The sequence below is a fragment of the Pangasianodon hypophthalmus genome, chromosome 7 (assembly GCF_027358585.1).
Source record: "Pangasianodon hypophthalmus isolate fPanHyp1 chromosome 7, fPanHyp1.pri, whole genome shotgun sequence".
NCBI lineage: Eukaryota > Metazoa > Chordata > Actinopteri > Siluriformes > Pangasiidae > Pangasianodon > Pangasianodon hypophthalmus.
Window position 1 is genome coordinate 16,228,834 of NC_069716.1, and position 22,111 is coordinate 16,250,944.

The following is a 22,111-nucleotide window of genomic DNA, read 5'->3' on the forward strand; positions in this document are numbered from 1 at the left end:
CTAAACAAACCAGTTCTTCCACTGCTTATTATCCATGCACTTTATAAACATACCTTGAAGACCACAAATTCACTACAAATTAAAATAAGGATGCATAAACAATAGGCTCGATTCCACAGTCATCATAATTAGAGCGTTTAAACCTGCTAAGGCATGTCCTGCTTGTCATGTGACTTGCGTGAACTCTGGAAAACAACATTTCCCGTGAAGCTTTACGTAATGACGAGTTCTGATGGGCGGGGCTTATCGCGGCTCTTGCGTTGCGTGGAGTAAAAATTTGTTTGACAGGGCGTCAGGGAGAGGAGGTAGTGGACAGCATGCGAGGTGGAGAGACGTGCAGCGTCCTCGGCGACTGAATCACTCCTACATCTGCTCATCTGTCATCCTGTGCACTTCCGTTGAGCGGGAAGAGTCCAAAGGCGAGGAGTCGCGGTGGTGAAGCTCAGCAACAGGGCGCAGGGCGCAGTGCACGATGCCGCTGAACACGGGGAGCTCCCGCCACTAGCCCCGGCGCCTCGCCGCTCCTGCGGAATAAAGCGACATGCCCGTGCTGAGAGGAGGAACAAGTGGAAGAGAATACAAACCATGTAGCTTCCCCGCCGCGTCCCGCACAGCTCAGAGAACCGGCGCAGAAAAGAGATAATAGATAGCTAGCTAGGCTAACCGGCTTTAATTGGCGTCGTACATGCAAAGTTACTCGTGGCAAGAGCAAGTAGCCTGTTAGTGCAGCTGAGACAAAAGGAACCGCATTTTTTTTCTTACAGCGGGTGCCAAAGACGACAGAAGAGTCAAGTATGTTACGGAGAAGGCTAAATGTTCTGGTAAGTACAGCTATAAACTGTAATAACACACACACACACACACACACACAGAAGAAGCGAGCCAGTGGGTTGTGCTCTATTAGCGCCTTATTCTTGCCGCGCGAGCTGAGTAATGTTGTTGTTGTTGTTGTTGTTGTTGTTACTTCCCGCTAACATTGCTAACTGGCTTTTCTCACCGGTCTGTATCGCTGACGTGTTCACACATGACTATTTGGACAATTTGTTCCTAGTACAAGATCAGCTCGGTTTTGAACGCATGGAAGTCAGGAAGAGTGTGTGTGACTGGTGTGAACTGAGCAGCAGGAGCGATGAACTGCGCCTGATAACAAACAAACTTCCTCCTCTAGTACAAATGTCCACTACTTCTCTATTACTTCTCCATAACACTGCACAGCCCATCCCTTAGGGCTGAGTTAACCTAACACAACACACACACACACACACACACACACACACACAGAGTGTTACACTAACACTTCTTTCTGCAGGTCCAGGACCTTTCCTGAGCTCTGCTCAATGCAGCACTGAGGTGAAGAAGATCCTGCTGCTGGTGTACTGAAATCAATCCAGCCAAATCTGATTATTCAGAAGAGCTGCAATCCTGGCTGACTTTAATCTAATACTACTTTAGTGTTGCAGTCTTAATCCATTGAATCCAAGAATTAATTCCCTAATGACCATCATTAGATGGGAAGTGCTTGGCTAAATCATGCAGCTCAGACAGCATGCATTATAACTAATTATTCTGTTTATGTGGTTGTCAGCACATGGCACTGCTGGAAGCTCGACTCTTCTGTTCGTAGTGCTGTTCACGCCACTGCTGACGTGCCCAGATCTCCTGTGTGTGTATATGAAGCACAGGTCATTTGTGCCTGAGCCTGAGTTGTTGTACGAGTTAGCAAATTTACTTCCAGTTAATGTTTAAACAGCAATAACTGTTTTTTTTGATGATGAATTCATCATTAAAGGCATAAATTGGTTTTCCGTAGACCGTAGAGACACCTTAAAGGAGGTGATACAAGTCTGGGAAATAAAGTGCTTACTTTCATCACGGGAACATTGAGCACAAGGTGGGAATACACGCAGGATGGGATGCAAGCCCATCGGAGGACACACATGTTCACTCAAAGGGGCATTTTTTTTTTTTTTGTGGGGAAATTTTTCCCCGTCATTTCGTTCCCAATTTAGTCACCTGCCAATTCCCACCCACCAGTCGGCTCTCCCCTGGTATACGACAGATACCAACCGGGGGCTATCATGTGCTTCCTCTGAGACATGTAAAGCTAGCCAAAGACATCTTTTCAAAGTGCTGCTCATGCTGCATCACAGGGCAGTGTAACACCCTCAGAGGAAATCGCTATCTACCCTCTTCCACATACATGAACTCACAGGTGCCCATGACTGGCTAGTGTTACTGTGCAGGACAGAGAGAGTATGAGATCCCTCCCACCCAGAGAGCACGGCCTGTTTTATTCGCTTGGCTCCTGGCCACGTATGTTTATGTCACCAGTGAGATTTGAACTTGCAGTTTGACTGCATTTTGTTATGCCAATCAGCAGCCCTTCCTAGGGGCAGTTTAGTTGGAATGGGAGTGGATCTAGGGTTCCCAGATGATAACTATGATGAATTTTTTTCACTCCAATGTTTCAAGTGACTACGCTGCCTGATCTTAGTGCAGTAGTAAAACTTTGTAACATTGCCCCCGGTAAGGCAATCGGCCAAACCCGAGCATATCGCAAACACAATAAATTACACGTGACTTGACCTGCTGGACTACCTGGAGGAAACTGTGTTTAATTTTTCACTCCAGTGTTTCAAGTGACTAAACTGCTTCATTATTTTGTTATAGGAAAACAAACAGCTATTCGGCAGGTAGCTGAAAATTAGGTTGCTATAACGATGGGACTCAGTAAAGCCATGACTTCCTGATTTTGCAGAGCATCGTGCCAAGTGGGAACAAGTAATAAGTGTCAAATATTCACATTCACTTCTCCATAGTGTTCTTCTGGTGTTTTACCCACAATGCCTTTAGCAGACATTATGTAGGTTAAGTCACATGTAATTTATTGCATTTGTGACGTACTCCGGTTTGACCCGTTGCATTCCTGGTGGAACTGTTGCGAAGTTTCACTTTTGCACTGAGCAATTTTACTACGTCTGTAATCGCCTGTAGTCGCCTGTTGGCACCACGACTCCTGAGTCATGAGCAACGTGAGCTGTATAGATACTAGCTATAATAGAGCAAGAGCTGTATAATGATTAGGCTATTCACTCTGACCCTTTCTTCAGGATTGCTTTTAGTAGGTCAGCATATTTTCCCTGCATCCACTGCTATTTTGTAGTGTGACTCTGCTTCTTCGAGCAGGATTTCTGCTGGTATTGTTATGCATGATGGATTTCTGGATCTATCAATCCCTCCGCTCCTGCACAAGTAATTTTTATTTTTTTTTTTGGATGGTATTAGGTTTATCCCTGCAGGCACTTGCTGCTTCGACTTACCTTGGAAGTGGGAAGTCTGAGCTCAGAATGATGTCGTTTTTGACCTTTTTGTGCATTTGTGGTACAACGTGGGGGAAAGGCATGGATTCTTTTTGTTCTGTTATCAACCAGCTGGCCAGCTAACTGTAATGAGTGATGAATATTTTCATCATTTCAAACTATAGTCTATAGTCAGTGACATAGATTTAACAAGTATGTTGATTGGTCTAAAGCAAATACTTGTATATACGGCATAACTTTAAAGGTACGAGGTGCTGCTTTGTGGGCTGTTGATGGTTTGCGCAGCCATGTTGATTTGATGTCACTCTCTGAGCTTGGAGGAACTCGTAGTTGAGAAGACTACCCCGAGTAATAGTCGAACTCTAGTAGAATGCCACATAATATTTTATCACCATTTACAGTACTACTGTACTACATGCAGTACTAACTACTAAAGTACTATATAACTATTCTCTGTGCTAGCAATTTATTATAACATAATTCATTATAACAGCAAATAATATGTTAGCTATTGAAGAAACAGTTCACTTAGAAGTGACTATGATGATTAGTATATCACAGTAAGCTTACATTATATTAGTGCAATGTAACCAAAATGTTGTATCTTATTTTCCTGTTATACCAAACCCTGCTTGGTAGCAGCACTGACAGTAGTGCCAGCCTCAGTTAATTATATTAATATTCTCTTTCTAACATGTTATCGTTTAAGTAGTAACAAAATACACAGGGACGTATGGCGAACGCTCCATATAAACAGATTAAAAAATCTCTTGCTGATACGGTGAAGCTTTCAGTAAGATGATGTTTATTAAGCATTTGTGGAAGGACTCTCCAGTGTCAGTATTTTTGTAACAGTCAGAGGTCAAACTGTAACTTTAACTTTTCCAATGCGGGAGAGTCTTCAGGACAGAGGACTTTGTGCTTTCTCAGTAACAAGTTGTATTTTTGTTTTTATTGGATGATTACTTTCAAGAGAAAAAATACTTCCTCAGAACAACAGTTTATAGCTGTATGTGATAAAAGGAACTTGTTAGATAGACGTTGCACAATGTTAAACGTAATTATAAATGGATGAAAAGTGTATTTATTTGAGTCATATACAGTACAGTACAGTGAAATTCTTTCTTCTCATATCCTTCCTAACAAGCTGGGGTCAGAGTGCAAGGTCAGCCAAGAAAAAGGCGCCCCTGCAGCAGATAGGTTTGAGGACCTTGCTGCCATTGTTGGGCCCTTGCAGGGGTGCTGTTTCATGGAAGGATGTGTGAAGAAGGAACTTCACTGTAATGTAATTTATATCTGACAAAGTCTTCGTCTTCTTTATATAATAGAAAAGGATAGTCACACGAGCTGGTATGTAGTATAAGTGGAATAAAACACTTCAGGATGTCCTGTTATTGGAAATTTAACCAACCCCTGCCTCGTCATGTTTGATTTCCTCACACATTAAATACTAACTCTGTATATCACAGTATATATGTTTGTAGTATGAACTAAAAGTTACTACAAAAATCTTTTAACTTAAATTCTAGTCAGAGAAATTACTGAGATATCACACAGAGCATTTTAGAGCATTTTTATTTAAACAGGGGGAAAAAACCCAACTATTTTATTCTGAACAATCAAGAGGTGTCATACCGTAAACTTCTTTTTACTGTTGTATTGAAAAGTATTGACGAGAAGTTGCCGTTGTAGTTTGCCCAACCGCTGAGTAAGCAGTATTTACAAATTTCTACTGGTCTCATTCTACCCTTATTACATCCACCACTAGTGTTACACCAAATAAAGCTGAACCGGGAAGTAATGTTCCAGCTTACATTAACTCTCAGTGATGAAATGTGCCATTAAACCCACAGTCTTTGAGAAACCTGTTAAGGTATGTAAAATCGCGTAACTGCTTTAATGTGCCCTGGACCTGCTATCTTGTGTAGCCACTGCTATCGTGTGAACAGGGTGGAGGCCTGACTGGAATGCGATAGCATTCCTTTTTGCGTTTCTTTGACGAAGCACAGAAACTAGTACAGACTTACAAAAGCAATTCGCTCATTTCTGAAATGTGTTGAATTGCTTTGCTGCTCCTTTATGACTCCTTCCTCTGGCTAATAGTGGTGTGTGTTTCTCTCAGGTTGGTGAGTACCAGAAAATGTCAGCCGAATTGTTCACAGACACGTCCAGCTGAGACTCTGGTGGTTGAAGCCACACTTAGGTTCCAAGAAATGAGAATGCTTTTCAAGCTTCACATTTGAGCACAAAATGTTTTATTTTATTTTTAACAAAACCATTTCAAGACCTGCCATCTGTTTACTTTTTAGGCTGTTGACTATCTTCCCTTTCCTACATCCTTGACACTTGGTACACATCCTTCTGCCTCAGTTTAGGGTGGAGTTAGAAGTTGGAAGTAAGTCTAAAGCTCTGTTTGCCGCATTGAACACATGTTTTTGAAGTGAACCCCTGAGGAGATGTGAAGACGGAGGTGACTGTGTTAACAGTGGCTCGACCCAAAAAAGAGGACTGCAGACTTTTGATGTATGTGGGAGCAATTTCTTTGCTCTTTTTTGGGATTTCTCCCTTTGTAATTTCTTTCCACGATGCTATTGTAGTACTTACCACCCTGATGCATGCTTTTTTTTTTTTCCCTGAGCTTTTGAAAGCTTGTTACGAGTTCTTCAATGACTTCCAGCATACTCTGCTTATTCTTTTCAAGTCTTCCACCACTTTTACTACCTTTCAGTGTCCTTCTGGTTGTTGCAGAAATAAGCATGATAGGAGCTGCTAGTCCCAAAACCTGTTGCTCGAGTTATTTTAGTGAACCCACATAGGACATCATAAACACACACACCACACCACACCACAGCACACCACAGCATTCCCCATCTCAGAGAACTCTGAGTGACTCTGAGTTGTGTTAGCCCCAGGGCGCTCCACATCTTCCCTGCCTTGCTGACTTTTGCCATCTTGGTGATGTTGCATTAATCGCTGCCCATTTCTGGATGAAAGTTGCCCAGTGAAAAGTGACTGAAGAAAAGCGAGAGTGTCAGCACTTTTTACGGCCTCTAGTGTCCCACAACTCTATCCACTGAAAATGCATTCTCTTGAGCACTCTTGCGTTTGCTTGTTTTGCAGGATGTTAAGCAAATGGAAATCTGAAGCACTGTTCTGTATCAAATTACTCTCCTGTAGTGGGACTTTGGGAGTGTTCTTAGTCCCGTAATAGCCCCAGTCCACCTGTTGGGGCAAACGTTAAACCGATGACAGTATTGAGAGAGCAGCAGGGCTCAGGGGTGAGGTGGGATAAAAGGGGATAAGCAAAGGCCTGCCTGGACTGCGATTTATCAGTCCTGTTTCATCCGGAGAGCTCTGTATCGATTAGAGCCGTGCGCCGCTTTCCCGCCATTTGTCTTGCGCCCTCCCCCCACCTCCAGCAATCTTTCCTTAACCGTCAGGAAGACAGAAACGCTTACACTGACTTTTGCTCCCTGTGTCTTCCTTTACGGAATGAAAATGTAGCCCACTTTGCTCCTCCACACCGCACAGGCGCCAGAATAAGGGAAAAGACCAAACTAAGCATATACAGCGAAACAGCAACACGTATCGCTACAACTGCTGTATCCTTCCAGACTCTTCCAGAGACTGCAAGAGTGAAATAGGAAAGGGGGTGGAGTGGTGGGTTCTTTGGGTGTGTCATGATTTTTCTGGCATTTTGTCCATCTCTAGCTAAAAGCAAAAGCTGAATTCTCAGTTTGTAGTGCTAAATAATTCAGTGGGCTCATTTATTTTAAATAAATGACTTCTCTCCTCACAATGCTTCTCCTTTCCAAACTCATGGTGCCCAAGATGCATTTCTGCTCTGTTTATATAAAGCCTCATCCTGAGATTCCCTTTGCCATGCTTCAGCTCCCAGCAGTACTCTGAGAGCACTCACATAGACATGTGAAGAGGATGATGAAAGGTGTGTGTGTGTGTGTGTGTGTGTGTGTGTGTGTGAGAGAGAGAGTGATAGAGATAGATATATGGAGAGAGAGAAGAGGTGAAGAGAGTGAGTGAGGTATTTTGTGGTGGTGAAAGCCAATAATAATTTTAGAGCTGCATCTAAAAAATGCTGCTCGTGGGGAACACGATCTCACACACACATACAGAAGCTTATGGTTTAATTGCAGATGATGCTGTATGGACGGCTGTATATTTCAAACGCCCGTATATTTTTATGGCTCCTCCAATGCAACATGGGATAATTAACTGAACAGTAATTACAATCAGGATTGCTGGTTGCAGAATAAAAGATAATGACATCAGAAGTCTGGGAGCTGAGATGCAGCTTTTTTGTTTGTTTGTTTGTTTTGTTTTTCTTTTAGACCCATCAGCATTTTTTTTAGCGCCATATCAGGCAGCTAGTACAATTATAGCCAAAAGAGCCAAAATTGTTTCTTCCTCTCCCTTTACATGGGATGAAAGCCACAGTGTAGTCAAAAGGATTAAGTTAGTCATAGACACACTGTAGCAGAGGAGATACACCGCACAGGGACTTGTTACGGAATGGGGAATATAACAAAAGTATGCCATTACAGTTAAAAAAAAAAAAATGGATACCAATATTTATACCACAACACTGTTGAATTCTCAGTTATGATAAGAGTGTTAATTTTCAATTAAATGAATGAGCTTTGACAGTAGTGCAAGGCAAATAACAGGTATATATAACTGAGCTTTGTTCAACTTTTCATTTCTAGCCTCTCAAAATGAAAGGGTTGAAATGAATCACTTCACAACACAACTCATGTCATGATGCCTAACTTGTTTCTTTTATTAAACCTTTTCATATTTTAGTCATAATTAGTGTCCTGCATTAATAATGCATTTAGGTTTAATGCATTGTCCGGTACTGTCTCTGGAAGTAATTAAATTAATTAGCTTGTACAGTAAGTAGTTAGTTTTTTGGTCCTAGTGTTGAAAAACTTTCTTGTGTACACACTGTCACATGGCATGCTTTAACTGAGCTGTTTTGTACTCTAATGTCCATGTTGTACATTCCTCAAAGGGGTATAATGATAGGGTTTTTTTAAAGATTTGTTTGCTTAAGACAAGAATTTCAATTCAGAGTATCTGTGTATCAAACAATACATGGTTATAAAATAGGTTATTTATTATACAATATTGGTTATATTACACGAAGTGAAATAAAAATGTAAACTTGAAAAAGGAGCTTTCTCTCCTTTATCTCGAATCGGGATAGGCTACAGAGGTTAAAAAAAACAAACCCACACTGTTAGACAAGTGAAAGACAACAATGCTTATAGTTACCAGGAAGCAGGAAGTGGAAAATTTCCCCAAATGCTTAAGGTCCAGTGTGTGAGAACACATTGTCTTTTTGGTAAGTTACAACACTGATGGTCAGCGAGTGATGGGCCAAAATGTTACAGAGTGCTGAATCTGCCAAATAAGAGTACGATCCCCTGCGCAAATAACACGCCAACTTATCAACACTTATTGTGTTGAATTTTAAATTTTGTGTATTGTTACACCCCTACTTTTCTGGTTCAAATGCACACTGTTGTGCCAGTAGTGTGTACAGAACACACGCAATGTGAATCGAACATTGCGACTGTTGTGATGCAGCTGCGATGTTTATGTGACATTGTCTGCCGTGAATTCGGGCTTGCTTTCAGGTATTCATGCGCTGATTACAAATTTAAGAGCAGTATCTCTGTGGAACTGATTTTGAGTTATTCCCTTTTTTTTAAACGAGCAAATGAGATGTTTTTTTCCCCTCTTTACACCAGAGAATGGCTCCTGTTCACCGTTTGTGCATATTCTCTCAAGCCTGTCTGAGACTGAGTAAAGGAGTGCTTCAAAGAGCATGATTCATTCACACTGTGACTCAATAGCCAAAAACCGAAAAACATGCTGTCTGCTGAAAAATGTTTTCCCCATCACAGTGATATGAGGATTGCAGCAACTGAAATTTAACATGGCAAAGATTTGTTGAATGAATGGCACGTAACAAAGCATACTTTTCTCAAACGTTTTTTGCCAAGCAAGCTTTGGACAGGATTAGATGACGCACTAAACTAAGGGTGCAGAGGAAACCTAGAGCAATATTCTTCCGTCTAATTTGGCCACGGCTTGTGAGGGCTAGTTTAAGCTGTGGTCAGATTTGTGATCATCTGCCAGGACTCTGCTATCGCAGCACAAAGGCTTCCTGTTGTTTTGTCTGTTTCAGGTTTTCCATACACTTTCAGCATTCTTGCATTCCTATGCAGTCTTCAAAAAGCACATTTCAGCTCCATAAATGCTTTTTATGGCATGGACTGTATTGAAGCATTACAGCACAGGAAAGGCTGTGCAACAGTCAGGCTGTTTCTCACATTGCTTCTGAGGAAGGGACACTGTATTAATCAAGCCCAGACCACAGAACAACGTGCCTGCTGTTGCTGCACTGTTGCTCAAACACTCTCAGCTGCTTCTCAATACACGACACGCTGCTGCTATTTAAACACACTACTGCTGCTACTGTGAAGCTGCCTTCAGTGGATGCAAAGGAAAAAGCTTCATTCCAGCTTGTAACATGGCAGAGGAGCTGCTTGACGTGGTGACGGCTGAAAGCCGGTGTTTATTGCTGGTAATCTTTATGATGCTAAATGTCACGTCTTCACAGCGCAGAGAGGAGATAAATAATAGATCGAGGGGGGGATATTGAACCTCCTGCGGCTGCAGATCGCTGTTTCAAACCTCCCCAGCAAGCTCACTCCACAGCCGGTGTCCCCCTGGCACATTTACTGCCGTTTCTTGACACATTCCCAGCGCTGTCCATAAGAGTGCTTTTACGTCTCTTTCTTTGCCCCTGGCACCACAGATTTCTGCTAATAAAACATTTCTTCTTTCTGCCAAAGTGTTAATCTGATTTCCCAGACAAGTAAGCATTGTTTTGACATAGTTATATTAATAATAACTCAGGAAGAGAGTTATGAAATCTTTAGGACGTTTAAAATATGTATATGTATATATTTTTGCGGTAGATGTAAATGATATTTTTTTTGCTGAAAACATACAAAGATGCCCTCATGCCCTCATCACACACCTCACACTGGACTGAGACCTCAGGCAGACCCAGGACCGGCTGGAAAGATTATATCTCACTGTGGCTTGGGAACATCCGGGGCTCTCTGGGATGAGCTACTTGTGCATGCTTTTGCTCGGTGGATCTAAATCTGTATGGAAATTTAATTGTGATATTTATCCTTTACTGCTTTCCTGTGTCTGAGCACCTCTCGGATAGCCGTTGAACTCTAAGGAACACATCAAACCCAGCAATCACCTTACTAACCCTCTTAAAACTGCCCTTTGAGCTCATTATCCTTAGCTTTTTTGTTTGTGCAGGTAGCACTGGGTCACATGCTCCAAACTTGCTGCACACTTGAAGCCAGAGATAAATAAAGGGCCTCACTGGCTATTTTTAAACACGCATTGATCTCTCTTTTTCTCTCACTGCTCTTAATTACAAGGTGCCTTTTTAGAGTAGCGAGAGCCCTGTGAACCCGGCAGCCGATGCCTCACGCTGTGAGTCACATATCCTGAGTAAGCAAATGAACATGCAAAGCATGCAGAGTGCCATTTTGGGGTTTCAATTTGCAACAGTGGCCTGCCTTGCAATGGATGAATCTGGAGTTCAGCCAGTTGTGCATACTTCATTATTTGGTCTAAGTGGCATGATGGCAGGATATCATCACTCCGAGATGTTCAGGAGCTCATCGTGTACTCTAACACTCTAACACTCAGCATGTTTTCCTGCTCGCTTAACCCGTATGCTCCAGGTGCTGAGCTGACACATAGGAAGATTAGTTGAAATGAGAGATGCAATTTTTTTGTGTCAGAATGCAAAACATTTACATGATATCATTTTACCAAACTACAGCTTGAGCAGAATAGCATGTGCAGAGTAACTTAACAAAACACGTACTACAACAAACGGCAGGAGCCACTTAATTGTGTAAAGATGAACAGTTTGACAGATTGCATGTGATTGTAAACTATCATAAGCGGAATATGAGTGTAGCATTAAACATATACAGTATGCAGAATAAAAGAGGAAACGCAGGGTAACACTGAAGACTAGAATATAGCAGATGCTGATGAGAAGGATGGTGAGGGGGTATAGTGTGTGTGTGTGTGTGTGTGTGTGTGTGTGTGTGTGTGTGTGTGTTACAAGTGAATAAGTGTGGCAAGAGCACATAATCCTTTCTGTACAGTAAAGGAAATAAGGATGCACAGATTTACGATGCAATATCAAAGCTCTTAAGGCCAACTTATACTTCCATCCGAAGTATTCCTGTGAAGCGTCAGAAAGGCACTTTGGATGGGGTGGAGTGTGGCAGCTCCACAGCCCATCCAGCTACACAAATTTGCTATTACCAACATTTTACGTAGCCCACCTAGCTACTGTGTAGCTACATGGGCTACATAAAATGCTGGTCGTAGCAAAACTGTTTAACTGCATTTTCCATAGTGAAAATAGTGAAAACTATTTTATTGACTGAGTGAAAGAGACAAACACTACATCGTTACCATTTCGCCATGAATTTCTACATTTCTACGTTTTTAAACTAATGGCTGAGTATAAAAAAATGAAATGATGCTGTGTTTATCTCTGCTGTTGGCAAGTTTGTTGGTTGGAGCCGCTTCACTTCACAAGTCAGCCCAGCTAAGCTGTTCATATCGTTAGAATTGTTAGATTAAATTGTAGCTAGCTATATTTTGCAGTTAAAATTAGGGTTTTAAAGTTTAAAATGAGATTCACTCTTGTTGTAACAGTGGATTATTTTGAGACGATTTACAGGCTCTTATTTAATCGAGCTCATGATGCTCCTCTCAGTCAAAGTGACACCGTTTTATTTGAACATACAACAATAAATCATGTGCTTTCACGCATCAGGCCTTGTGAACAGTCAACATAAATGCTTTCAGCGCCTAAAATGCAGCTGGACTGGAAATTATGTTAAATCCCGATAATAATACCGATCCAGTGTTTCAGACATGTGTGGTCAAGGGTTTTTTTTTTCGTTTGTTTTTTGCATGGCTGTGGCTGTGATGCAAAGATGTATAGGAGGATCTGTGAGCCTTGTGCTTGTTCACGTCTGCTTATTTGGCATGCAAATCCAAAAAGGAGGTTGGAAATGAAAGTCCATAAAATGGAAATTGCTGCACCTGGTCCTTTTAATGAATTCAGGCTCTTTTGTTAATGGCAGATAAGGAGTAGAACATCTTACGTGTTATTAGTACATTAATTACAGGTTTATTAATTATTACCTACCTGCTAGATATTTTTTTTTTGTCTTAATGAACCTCTGACTTGTTCATTTTTGCTGACTCTGTAAGTAATGGAACAAGACTTTTGAAATGGCTCATTTGTTCTGTATGATGTCACTATAACATTGTTTTATTACCATTATTGATCTTACTTCGCACTGTGTCGCTTCCTGATGTCCACCTCAGCTGCACCTCTCATTGAAAATGGCCTGAGCTCATCAGATCCCGGCAATCAGTATTTTGCATTAATCTCCTGCATAAAGAATTGAATGATAGGATCGAAAGAGGAAATTAAAACAGTGTTCCAAGTCTGCTTAACTATCCATTTGTCAATTATAGGCTCAGTGCGCATGCTATCAGTCACTTTCTCTTTACTCTTACTGCTACATGTTAAGCACGTGTGTCTTTCCACTTCAGTTTTGTCTACAAATATGCAATTCCCTTAGGAGAAAGTTGACACCGAAGACAGGAGGTGTGGCAGTGTTATTAGAGGTAAGCAAAAAAGCAAAAGATAGCTCTAACAAAGCAAATACATAAGATGTATAAGTAGATATTCTTTTTTTTGTTTGTTTGTTTTTGTCAGGTTTGCTAACTTGTGCTCTGGCATTCACAAGCATGATGAAAATACCCCCAATAAAACCACTGTGCAATAGCCAAGCTTTTAAAACATAACCAGTTTGTTATAGAGCATTTTTGCCTTTAAAATAAATGAAGTGTTAAGTCAGTTTAATAAAAACGCACATCAAGTCAGTCCTCTCTGCACAAGCATCATCGTAATTTGTGGGTTTCTATAAGCCTGCTCTGAGGTTACTAGCTCACAGAGCGTGTGAGGTTTGTGATACCTAAATATAAACATGGTTCGTCAGCACCTTCCCTTTCTTACACTTTTAGCCAAACTATGGGCTTATTTGTCTGGTAGTGATGGGCAAGTTTAAGCTTGTTGGCACTAATCAGAGTGGTGGCTAATGCTACCATCTATTCAAAAATCATAATGAAAGTGGTGTTCCGTATTGGTAAACCACTTAAAAACAGCAATTTTAAAAATACATTTTCTATAGAGCAATCTTAGTCAACACAGGAGGAATAAAGGGCCTTCTGAGATGCTTGGCATAGTTGTACCGGTGTGGCTTTCATGCTTTTGGCATTGAATGCTGCACCGTGCAAACTAAATCACATTTCTGCTCTTTTTTTAAAATTTTTTTTTATTAGGTGGACATAAATTCTTTAGGGCCTAATCTAATATTGTAATGCTGCTGTTTACTCAATCCACTAATGCTTGTGTTTTCCTTAATGCTGTGCAATTGGATCTTGTCCCAATTGAGTACGCTGTGTTTGCATAATTGATCCTGCACTCCCGTAGATGCTAAACGCATTCCCGTCCAGCAGGAGTCTAGTGACAGGCAGTCCTTCCATCCCCTGCCAAATATCATTCCAAACGCTGAGCCTCTGCTCTGTTGTGTGCCTTTGACAACATGCCAGGTATAGCTCAGTCAGAAGGCCGGGTTTTTTTTGTCATACCGATTCTTCGTTTTTGAAACACAGCTGCAGATGAGTTTTTCAGGATGCCCTTACAGACATCTGTCTTTTGCATAACATTTGTCTCAAGTCAAACTCTTGTGGGAGTGTATTTTGCACATGCTTGTTATGGCATGCTGTTCATGACAGACAGCAGAAAGTGTGAAATTGTGTTTCAGGGCTTAAAGGAACAGAGCCTCAAATATATTAGTGAAATAGTCATGACCGTTTTGGTGTCTGCAGTTTGCCTTTTTTTTTTTTTTTTTTTCTAAACTTCCGCTGCAGACCTGTGAAAGTATTTTAGTTAACAGATAAGAAAAGCTTGTAGTTGCCAGTTTAGCATCATGCAAACTACGTGCCTAAATCATTACACCCCTACCGCAAAGCTCACAGGCTTACTTATGTGTGACATTGTATGACATTGTTTGCATTTAGGTGAAGTCGTGGATGTACTCTAGTATGGATGACATTAGAATTCATACTAGCATAATATCTTCATACTAGCAATATTTAGTAGTGTCTGTAACAGCATTAACTGCCTGTTCTACACTAGACTAGCTGGCTCGCTCAAGAGGAAGAGCCATTCAGTTCCTGTACTATTGAAACTTGAATGAAAAATGCTGTGCAGTTGATGGTGGTCTGGAAAAACTAGGCTTGTATAGTTTTCCTGTTTATGTTAAATGAACTCCTCCTTGCACAGACGATCACTGCATTTGTGTTGCAATGTAAGCGGGCCTACACTCTTTTTTTTCCTTCTTTTCCGGGGCATATAATGGTTTTTGCAGTTTATATTCTCTTAATTGTCTCACTTTAAAACCTCCCAGGTTTAGTAGCCTTTCTGAGTAAAGTCTCTCTATGTTTGTTAACCTAGTGGAGCTATAACCTTGTTGCGGCCTTGTGGTTAATGACTCCTGAAAAGAGACATGAGAAAAGAGGGGACTGCAGAGATAGTGGCTGTTTAAAAAATAAGTGAGAGTTCATGGATTTGTTGGCTTCCAGCTCAGCACTCGTGATAGTGTTTGAGCTCATTTTGAAACTAAATTGTAACACAGATGTTTGGACTTGGACACATTTTTAAATGCTAAATCCTCCACGGTTACATTAGACCAGTGGGTCCTGATGACAGCTTTGCAATGGTACAAACTTTAAATCTGATGTTGACCCCCAACTATTTTGGGGCGCAGATACCATCAGCATTACCACTCTGCCCCAAGAAGTTCCCTCTTGGATAGAGGCATGATCGAAAGTATATACCCGATAGCTCAGAACTAGGGGTTCTGCTGATATACTGAGGCATCAGGGTACTGCCATGTCTGGACAGCTGACTCCTATACGCCCCTAAAGGGGTCGAGGCCATCTGCGACACATTAACCCTCCTAGCACACATTTAAGGGTCTTCCTAATGGAATTAAGAGATTTCAAAAAGTCTTTGGACGTTTGGACAACATTATGCCAAGTCTGAACAGGACCTTAGATCTTGTATCTCTAATTGTTTTGTTTTTGTATCGTGTTTCTAACATTTCAGCGGATCTAAGTTTTTGTTGTTGTTGTTTCTGTTGCTGTTGTTGCTGAAGGATGAACATTAGAGAGGTGGAGTAGCTACACAGAAAGGGCTTTGTGGGTTGGATTGCATAGAAAAGCTCCAACTGGAATGCAACCTTTTCGTTTACCTCTGTTTATTTATTAAACCTTGATTAGATGCATACTAGCTCTGTTAAATATAGCTGCTCTGAATCCAAGTGAATATTGCTAAACTTGTCCTCTGTCTTTTGCTTTCACTTTTAGGGTTTCAGTATGAAAACCTTGGCTTAATTTTAACCACACATTACATTTGTGCAGGATTGGGCCAGTATCAAAATTTTCATTCCAAATATTCCATTATAATCTGGGAACATGTCTATGTCAACGTCTAATAGACGTTGTGTAACAGCTAAAACTGCAGAAATGTGTTGTATTTAACATATGATGGAAGCACAAAAAAAAAAAAACTACTTTTGGTCAACTAAATACTGAATGGCCTTATAAATGACTATTAAAAATAGAGGACAGACTCATCTAATCCTGAGTGATAGTGATGTTGACTGACACGACACAGCTTTCATTTTGCACGCAATGTTTTGCATAACTCTGAAACAGAAGCTTGCAGAGCATCAGCTTGGATACTAAGAGGATACCATGTCAGATCAGTATTGGATATTGGACGATAATCTGAGCTTTGGTAAGATTTGTATGGTGTACACTGGAATGGCGGTGTGACTGTGAAATATTGCCCTCCAGTCCATTCTGTCGTCTTCTCGCAAACATGATTGCCATTATTGCTGATGGAAGCTGGGTTATGTTGCTGTCCTCTGTCCTCCTTGGAAGGGGAAGGGGATTTGGAAGTGGAGCTGGGCTCTGCCCTTAAGCTCTGGCATCTGCTCCCATTTCCTGGCGTGGTGTGCTCCATCCGGCCAGAGAACACGCACCCAATGTGTGTTGAGAACTCACAAGCACGGTCACGCTCCATCGAGCCTTACATAATCTCGGGCTCTTCCCGACAGGAGAGCCAGAACATCCAAACGACCCTGACGTCGAATGTTTACCACACAGACTGAAGCCAGAGCAGCTCCCACGTGACAGGAGAAGATGGGAGCTTTAGAAGAAGCGCGTACGTGTGTGCTGATGATGGAAGCGACTCGTGCTGTGGCTTCCATTAGTCAGGAGTCGATAAACATGGACGAATAGGCAAATGTTTTCATGGTGGAGAGTGCGAGCTATTTCCAGCAGATCATGCATACTAATATGTTCTGCTGAAGATCTCCGAAGACTTCAGGTTGTGTGACGAAGTGAGTCAGGAAGAAATATATTCAGTGCCTCTTCAGACGCCTCTGTCAATAATGTTATCAAGCTAGACATGTTCAGACAGATGATGATGGGGAAAGCTTTACCGGTGGTCACACACCAGAAGGTGCCAATTCTGTGCATTAGACACTCAGATCCCTTCTGACCGCTAAATAATTCAAGCTGCGAATAACAGCTCCGCCACTTGCACTTTTTCCAAGCAGACGGAAAAATGGGCCGGGCAGCTAAAGGAAGAGCACAGCTGAAAGCCTGATAACACACACTGACAGCTTTTGTGTTAGAACGAAGGTGTTGCAGTGAAAGTACTGTGTGTTCTGGTTTATCAAGGTATTAACATATAGACATTTCTGGTATTGACCTAGTGATAAATTATTTCACGGTACATTCAGATATTCAGACTTTTATAACACTGACTGGTTAATGTCACTGAGTTGCTCACTGATTCTTTACCAAAACGTTTTGTTCCGAGTATTTCAGTTTCCCTCCTCTATATGTCCTTTTATTATACATATGCAAGAAGTAGAATTGAAACCACAGTTCCTCAGCTGGCATTATTAGCAAACCTAAATATACTTCAATAAATAAGTAAATATATATACAGTACTGTGCAAAAGTCTTAGGCACCCTATTTTTTTTAGTACAAACTTTGTTATAGATTTTTATTTTATGACTTGTACATTATTGATTCAGTACAAAAACATTTTAGATTTCCAAACATTAGTTTTCCAGCACAAAATGAAATGTTACAGAAAAATGTTTGTATGTCAGTAAAGACAGCAGCAGATTACATAAGATATGACTTTTCAGACAAAAAAAACATAATGAAGGCTGCTGGGTTTTGCTGCAAAAATAAGAAGTAAGTGCGACAGTCAAAGTCTCCAGAAGAGCTGAGGCTGCTTCTGCAAGATGCTCAGTAACACTTACAGCTCATTTCCTTATAAAACTGCACACATTGTACCTGAGACTACTATTTTTTTTTAAAGCGAAGGATCGTCACACCAAATATTGACTTTATTTCATTTATTACTGTTTACTGCCCTTTATAGTATTTTTTTTAATGTAGAAACATTTAATTTCATTATTTTTGAAGGCATCTTTGCTCTTTGCATGTGCCTAAGACTTTTCCATAGTACTGAAACATAGTATAAAACTGACTATAATGTATGATATGTATAATAACTATATACAACTATATATATATATATATATCTCCCTCCTGGAAATTGCGGGGAGGACTGAATTGTGAGGACTGAAGTGTTTACTAAGATCTGACTTCCCCTGTGTCCATTGTGTGTGAAGCATCATTTTTCTTTCTTGTTTTTTTTTTTTTTTTTTTACACACACACACACACACACACACACACACACACACACACACTGCTCTCGCTTGCACTCATTCAGTGCTCTCTGGAGTTCTGGTGACCTTAAAAGTACACTTAGTGATTTTGATGAAAGTTAGCTGGAGCTCTTTAAAATCCACAAATATAGCTCCCCTCCCATCTGTTATGTTCACGCCAAAGCTACTCTTCTCTAGCGTGCGAGGCTTGTCCTGACTGGGTGAATGTTGGTAGTCCACATTACTTGTGTTTTCGAGTTACAGTCTGATGCAGGACCAGAGATTGCAGGTTTCCCACTGAGCAGATATTTTGCTGACATTAGCACTGGGTAGAGTACTTTATTTTTACGTATACCTGTACTGATTAATGTAAAGGTATGTATTTTTGCAGTACCTTGGAACAGTAGTTTTCTCTTGCATATTAAAACTGCTTATTGTAAAAGTATGTACACTTAATGCGAATGGTTTGATAGCCTGATGTGGGGGCACGTCGATGGACCTAATCATGTTACAGCACAGCAAAGAACTTCTGGGTTGATAACCCTGAAAATAGCGCTATCGGTGTTATCATGTGATTAAAAACTACAGTACAGTACTACCACAGTTTGACACCCATAACTGTTTTTCAACTAAAGCATGTAGGGTTTATGTTCGCTTAGTCTTTTTTTTTATTTTATAAATGATTTTTCCCATGTCAATCACTTCATGATTAACATGACCATGTGTTTAGCACTGACTCTTTGCTATGTATTTTAAGTTGTTCATAATATTGATTTTCTTGTTGTATTGTAGATTAGTGGTAGCCATTATGAAAAATTAGACTTGTTTGAATGACGTGCAGAAGCGAGAGGGAGCTGATGGCAGAAAACTTTAAATAAAGTAAAACACTGATATGATGTTTTGTTAGTTTGATATGGATCCATGATTTGTTAAATTATACACACTGCATGAGTTTAAAATCATGTTATTTGTCCAGTGGGACCGAGAGCAAGCAGATTGCTCATAATGAACAAAAACTCAAACAAAAGAGAGGAAAGAAAAATCACAGCAGACAGAAAAAAAAACCCAGAATCGGTTGTTTATTGGTCTACTGGTTTAACATTACAGCCCAAACGAAGATTTCACAACATTTTGGTTCAGTTTATGTTTTTAGGCTTTTATTACTACCTTAAACAAGCTACCTCTTCTGTTGATGCCAGTTACGCAGCCATGTGTAGTGTGCAGTTATGCATAGTGTGGACATGCTTGGGTTAAAAAAACTAACAAACATGACATTGAGCAGGAGATGACAGTTGGCAAGCTTTGTAAATGATGTGTTACTGCAAAGGGTGGAAACACAAGCAATCGTTTTATTGGTTTAAGAACTGGTCAGGTGAGCGAATACTGAGAATATCTGAAAAGGCCGAGTCACTGAAAGCTGCAGCCAACATTAGTTTCCTTGCGTCATACTTTTTCATGGAAGTAGTGATGTAACAATATTCAAAATTCAAATTCAATACAATATGATATGGTGGTGTCTTGATACGGTGCTTTTACGTTACTGCAAAAATAAGCATTGCCTGAATATGTGCCTTACTTTCCATTTTCAACTGATTAAAATGTTCAACATTATAACATTACAATAATTGAAAGTAAGGTAAATTAAAATGTAATCAAATTAAACATGGCTGCTTAAACATCATCTCTCTGACCAAGAGTCTTAAGTGTATTAAAAAAGCAGAGAGAGATTGTGTGTGTGTGTGTGTGTGTGTGTGTGTGTGTGTGTGTGTGTGTGTTAGCACCTTTATTAGCACTTGTGAGAAAGCAGCATGCTTAGAAGAGGCATGTTTTTTAAAACATCTGTAGCTAAAGGGAAGTTAATTTTGCAGAGGATATTTGGCCCAATGTTGCAGTCGCAGACACAATCACACATCGTAAAGTAGAATCTTTGGTCGTGACTTGAGATTGATGGTCTTAGAACGCATAATGTGATGTGTTCATGGGGAGCCAGTTTAGTGCAGCTGCGACCAAAGACAGCCGACGACAAAGTTCTGGGAGTGTCCGAAATTTTTGCTTAAAATATCAGCGTGATCACTGCAACAGTATGACGCTCATCTAAAATCTTATAAGAGGACGGTATATGATTACACAAAACTCGTGGGAAAGCTACAAACACGATAGTGGCGATGGCGAAACGCAAACAAAACATATGGGGTTTAAAAGAAGAGTGGTTTGTTGAATTGCAGCAGTAGACAGAATGTAATATCACGACAGGACAAAAAGGGCAAAATGCAGCATGGAAAGAAATAGAGCTTACAGGTGTGTAGCTAGCTAATTAGCACACAAATGCTTTGTTCATAGAATTTATTTATTATTGATATGACAGCATGAAACAATTTTTATGCTTTCCAGTTGAAGAGCTGCAAACCTTTAATGGCAGAACATAGTAGCTACAGTATTCATCTTCATAGTAGCTATCTGAGGTGAACATGTTATCACACAGTCTGTAACAGAATTCTTACTGAGATCATCTTGCACAGTGTGACCAGTAATAATCGTCAAAGATGTATTGTTTCATAAGCAGACTTATCAAATTGAGAGTCTTCTAGTTGGTTTTGGGGGAAAAAAAAACAGCTAAACACCATATAAACCATATAATGATGTGACATTTCAATCATATCCCAACCCTAATTAACAGCTGTTCACCAAATATGTTCAGACTTAAAAATCACTGAGCTCATTTATGATAGTCAGTAAATTTTCTGCAGGATTCTGAAATCATCAGTTTATAAAACTGGTTTAGCATCATAATTCTCCATGAGGTATTGCATGACGTACTGTACGTAGCATCCATCAGACTTTTATCATGCTTAGCTTCATATATACAGTACTGTGCAAAAGTACAAATTTTGTACGGACTTGGTTATAAATGTTTATTTTATGACTTCTGCATTATTGAATCAGTACAAAAACAATTTACATTTCCAAAAATTACTTTTGCAACAAAAAATGAAATGTTGCAGAAAAATGTTTGTATGCCAGTAAAGAAAGCAACATATTACATAACAGAGCACTTTTCAGACCAAGAAAACATCATGAAGGCTGATGGGTTTTACATGGAAGCGCAACAGACGAAGTCTCCAGATTCTGCAAGATGCTGAGTAAAACGTACCAGCTAATTTCCTTATAAAACTGCGCAAAGTTTACCTGAGACAACCGATTTTTAAAAACAAAACAAAGGATTATTGCACCAAATACTGACTTTTAGTTTATTACTGTTTACTGCACTTTATAGTATTTCATATAGAAATTTCCTTATTTTTGAAAGCGTCTTCTCTTTACAGCATTCCTGTGCATGTGCTTAAGACTTTTGCGCAGTACCGTATTTACTCCTACGCGTCTTCATATGTTATAAAAACAATGAATTATGGTTTTCATGTTCAAAGTATTTTCGAGCAAGCATATTCCACACGCAAGGATTTTCTCTTCCTGCATTTAATCTGTATAGGTCACTTTAAGAAAGCCTCTTTAACCAGCAGCACATCTTTATATAGTAGACAGGATGAGTTATCTGATGTAATTAAATAAGCAAAGCCTCGCAAAGTGCTTTGCTGTTCAAGTGACATTAGACATGTTATGACAATGCTTGACTCCTAGAGTTCGTTTTGGGACTCCACAATCAGCCCTTACATGGTGTTTAATGTGTAACATTTCTAAATCTGTCCTGCATTTGGTCGAGCGCCTGAGCTTGATACGGAGCAGACCTGACAACTGTAAATGCTCCGTCTCATCAGACCACCATGGCAATTGTTCAATTGAGCGT

At 40.3% G+C, this 22,111-nt stretch overlaps 1 protein-coding gene across 9 annotated transcripts in view; it reads left to right on the forward strand.

Moving 5' to 3' along the window:
* Window positions 1–302: 302 nt before the first annotated feature.
* atp11c (ATPase phospholipid transporting 11C) overlaps window positions 303–22,111 on the forward strand; it is a 76,133-nt gene continuing 54,324 nt past the window's right edge. For 2 of the 9 annotated variants that reach the window (XM_053235646.1, XM_053235645.1), the window contains exon 1: window positions 12,897–13,109. In XM_053235646.1, coding sequence (XP_053091621.1) covers window positions 13,005–13,109 — 105 coding nt within the window. In that variant the 5' untranslated portion in view covers window positions 12,897–13,004. Of the gene's footprint in view, window positions 822–12,896; window positions 13,110–22,111 lie in introns of those variants that run through there. The other 7 variants (XM_053235644.1, XM_053235647.1, XR_008302040.1 and 4 more) reach the window with 4 other exon arrangements.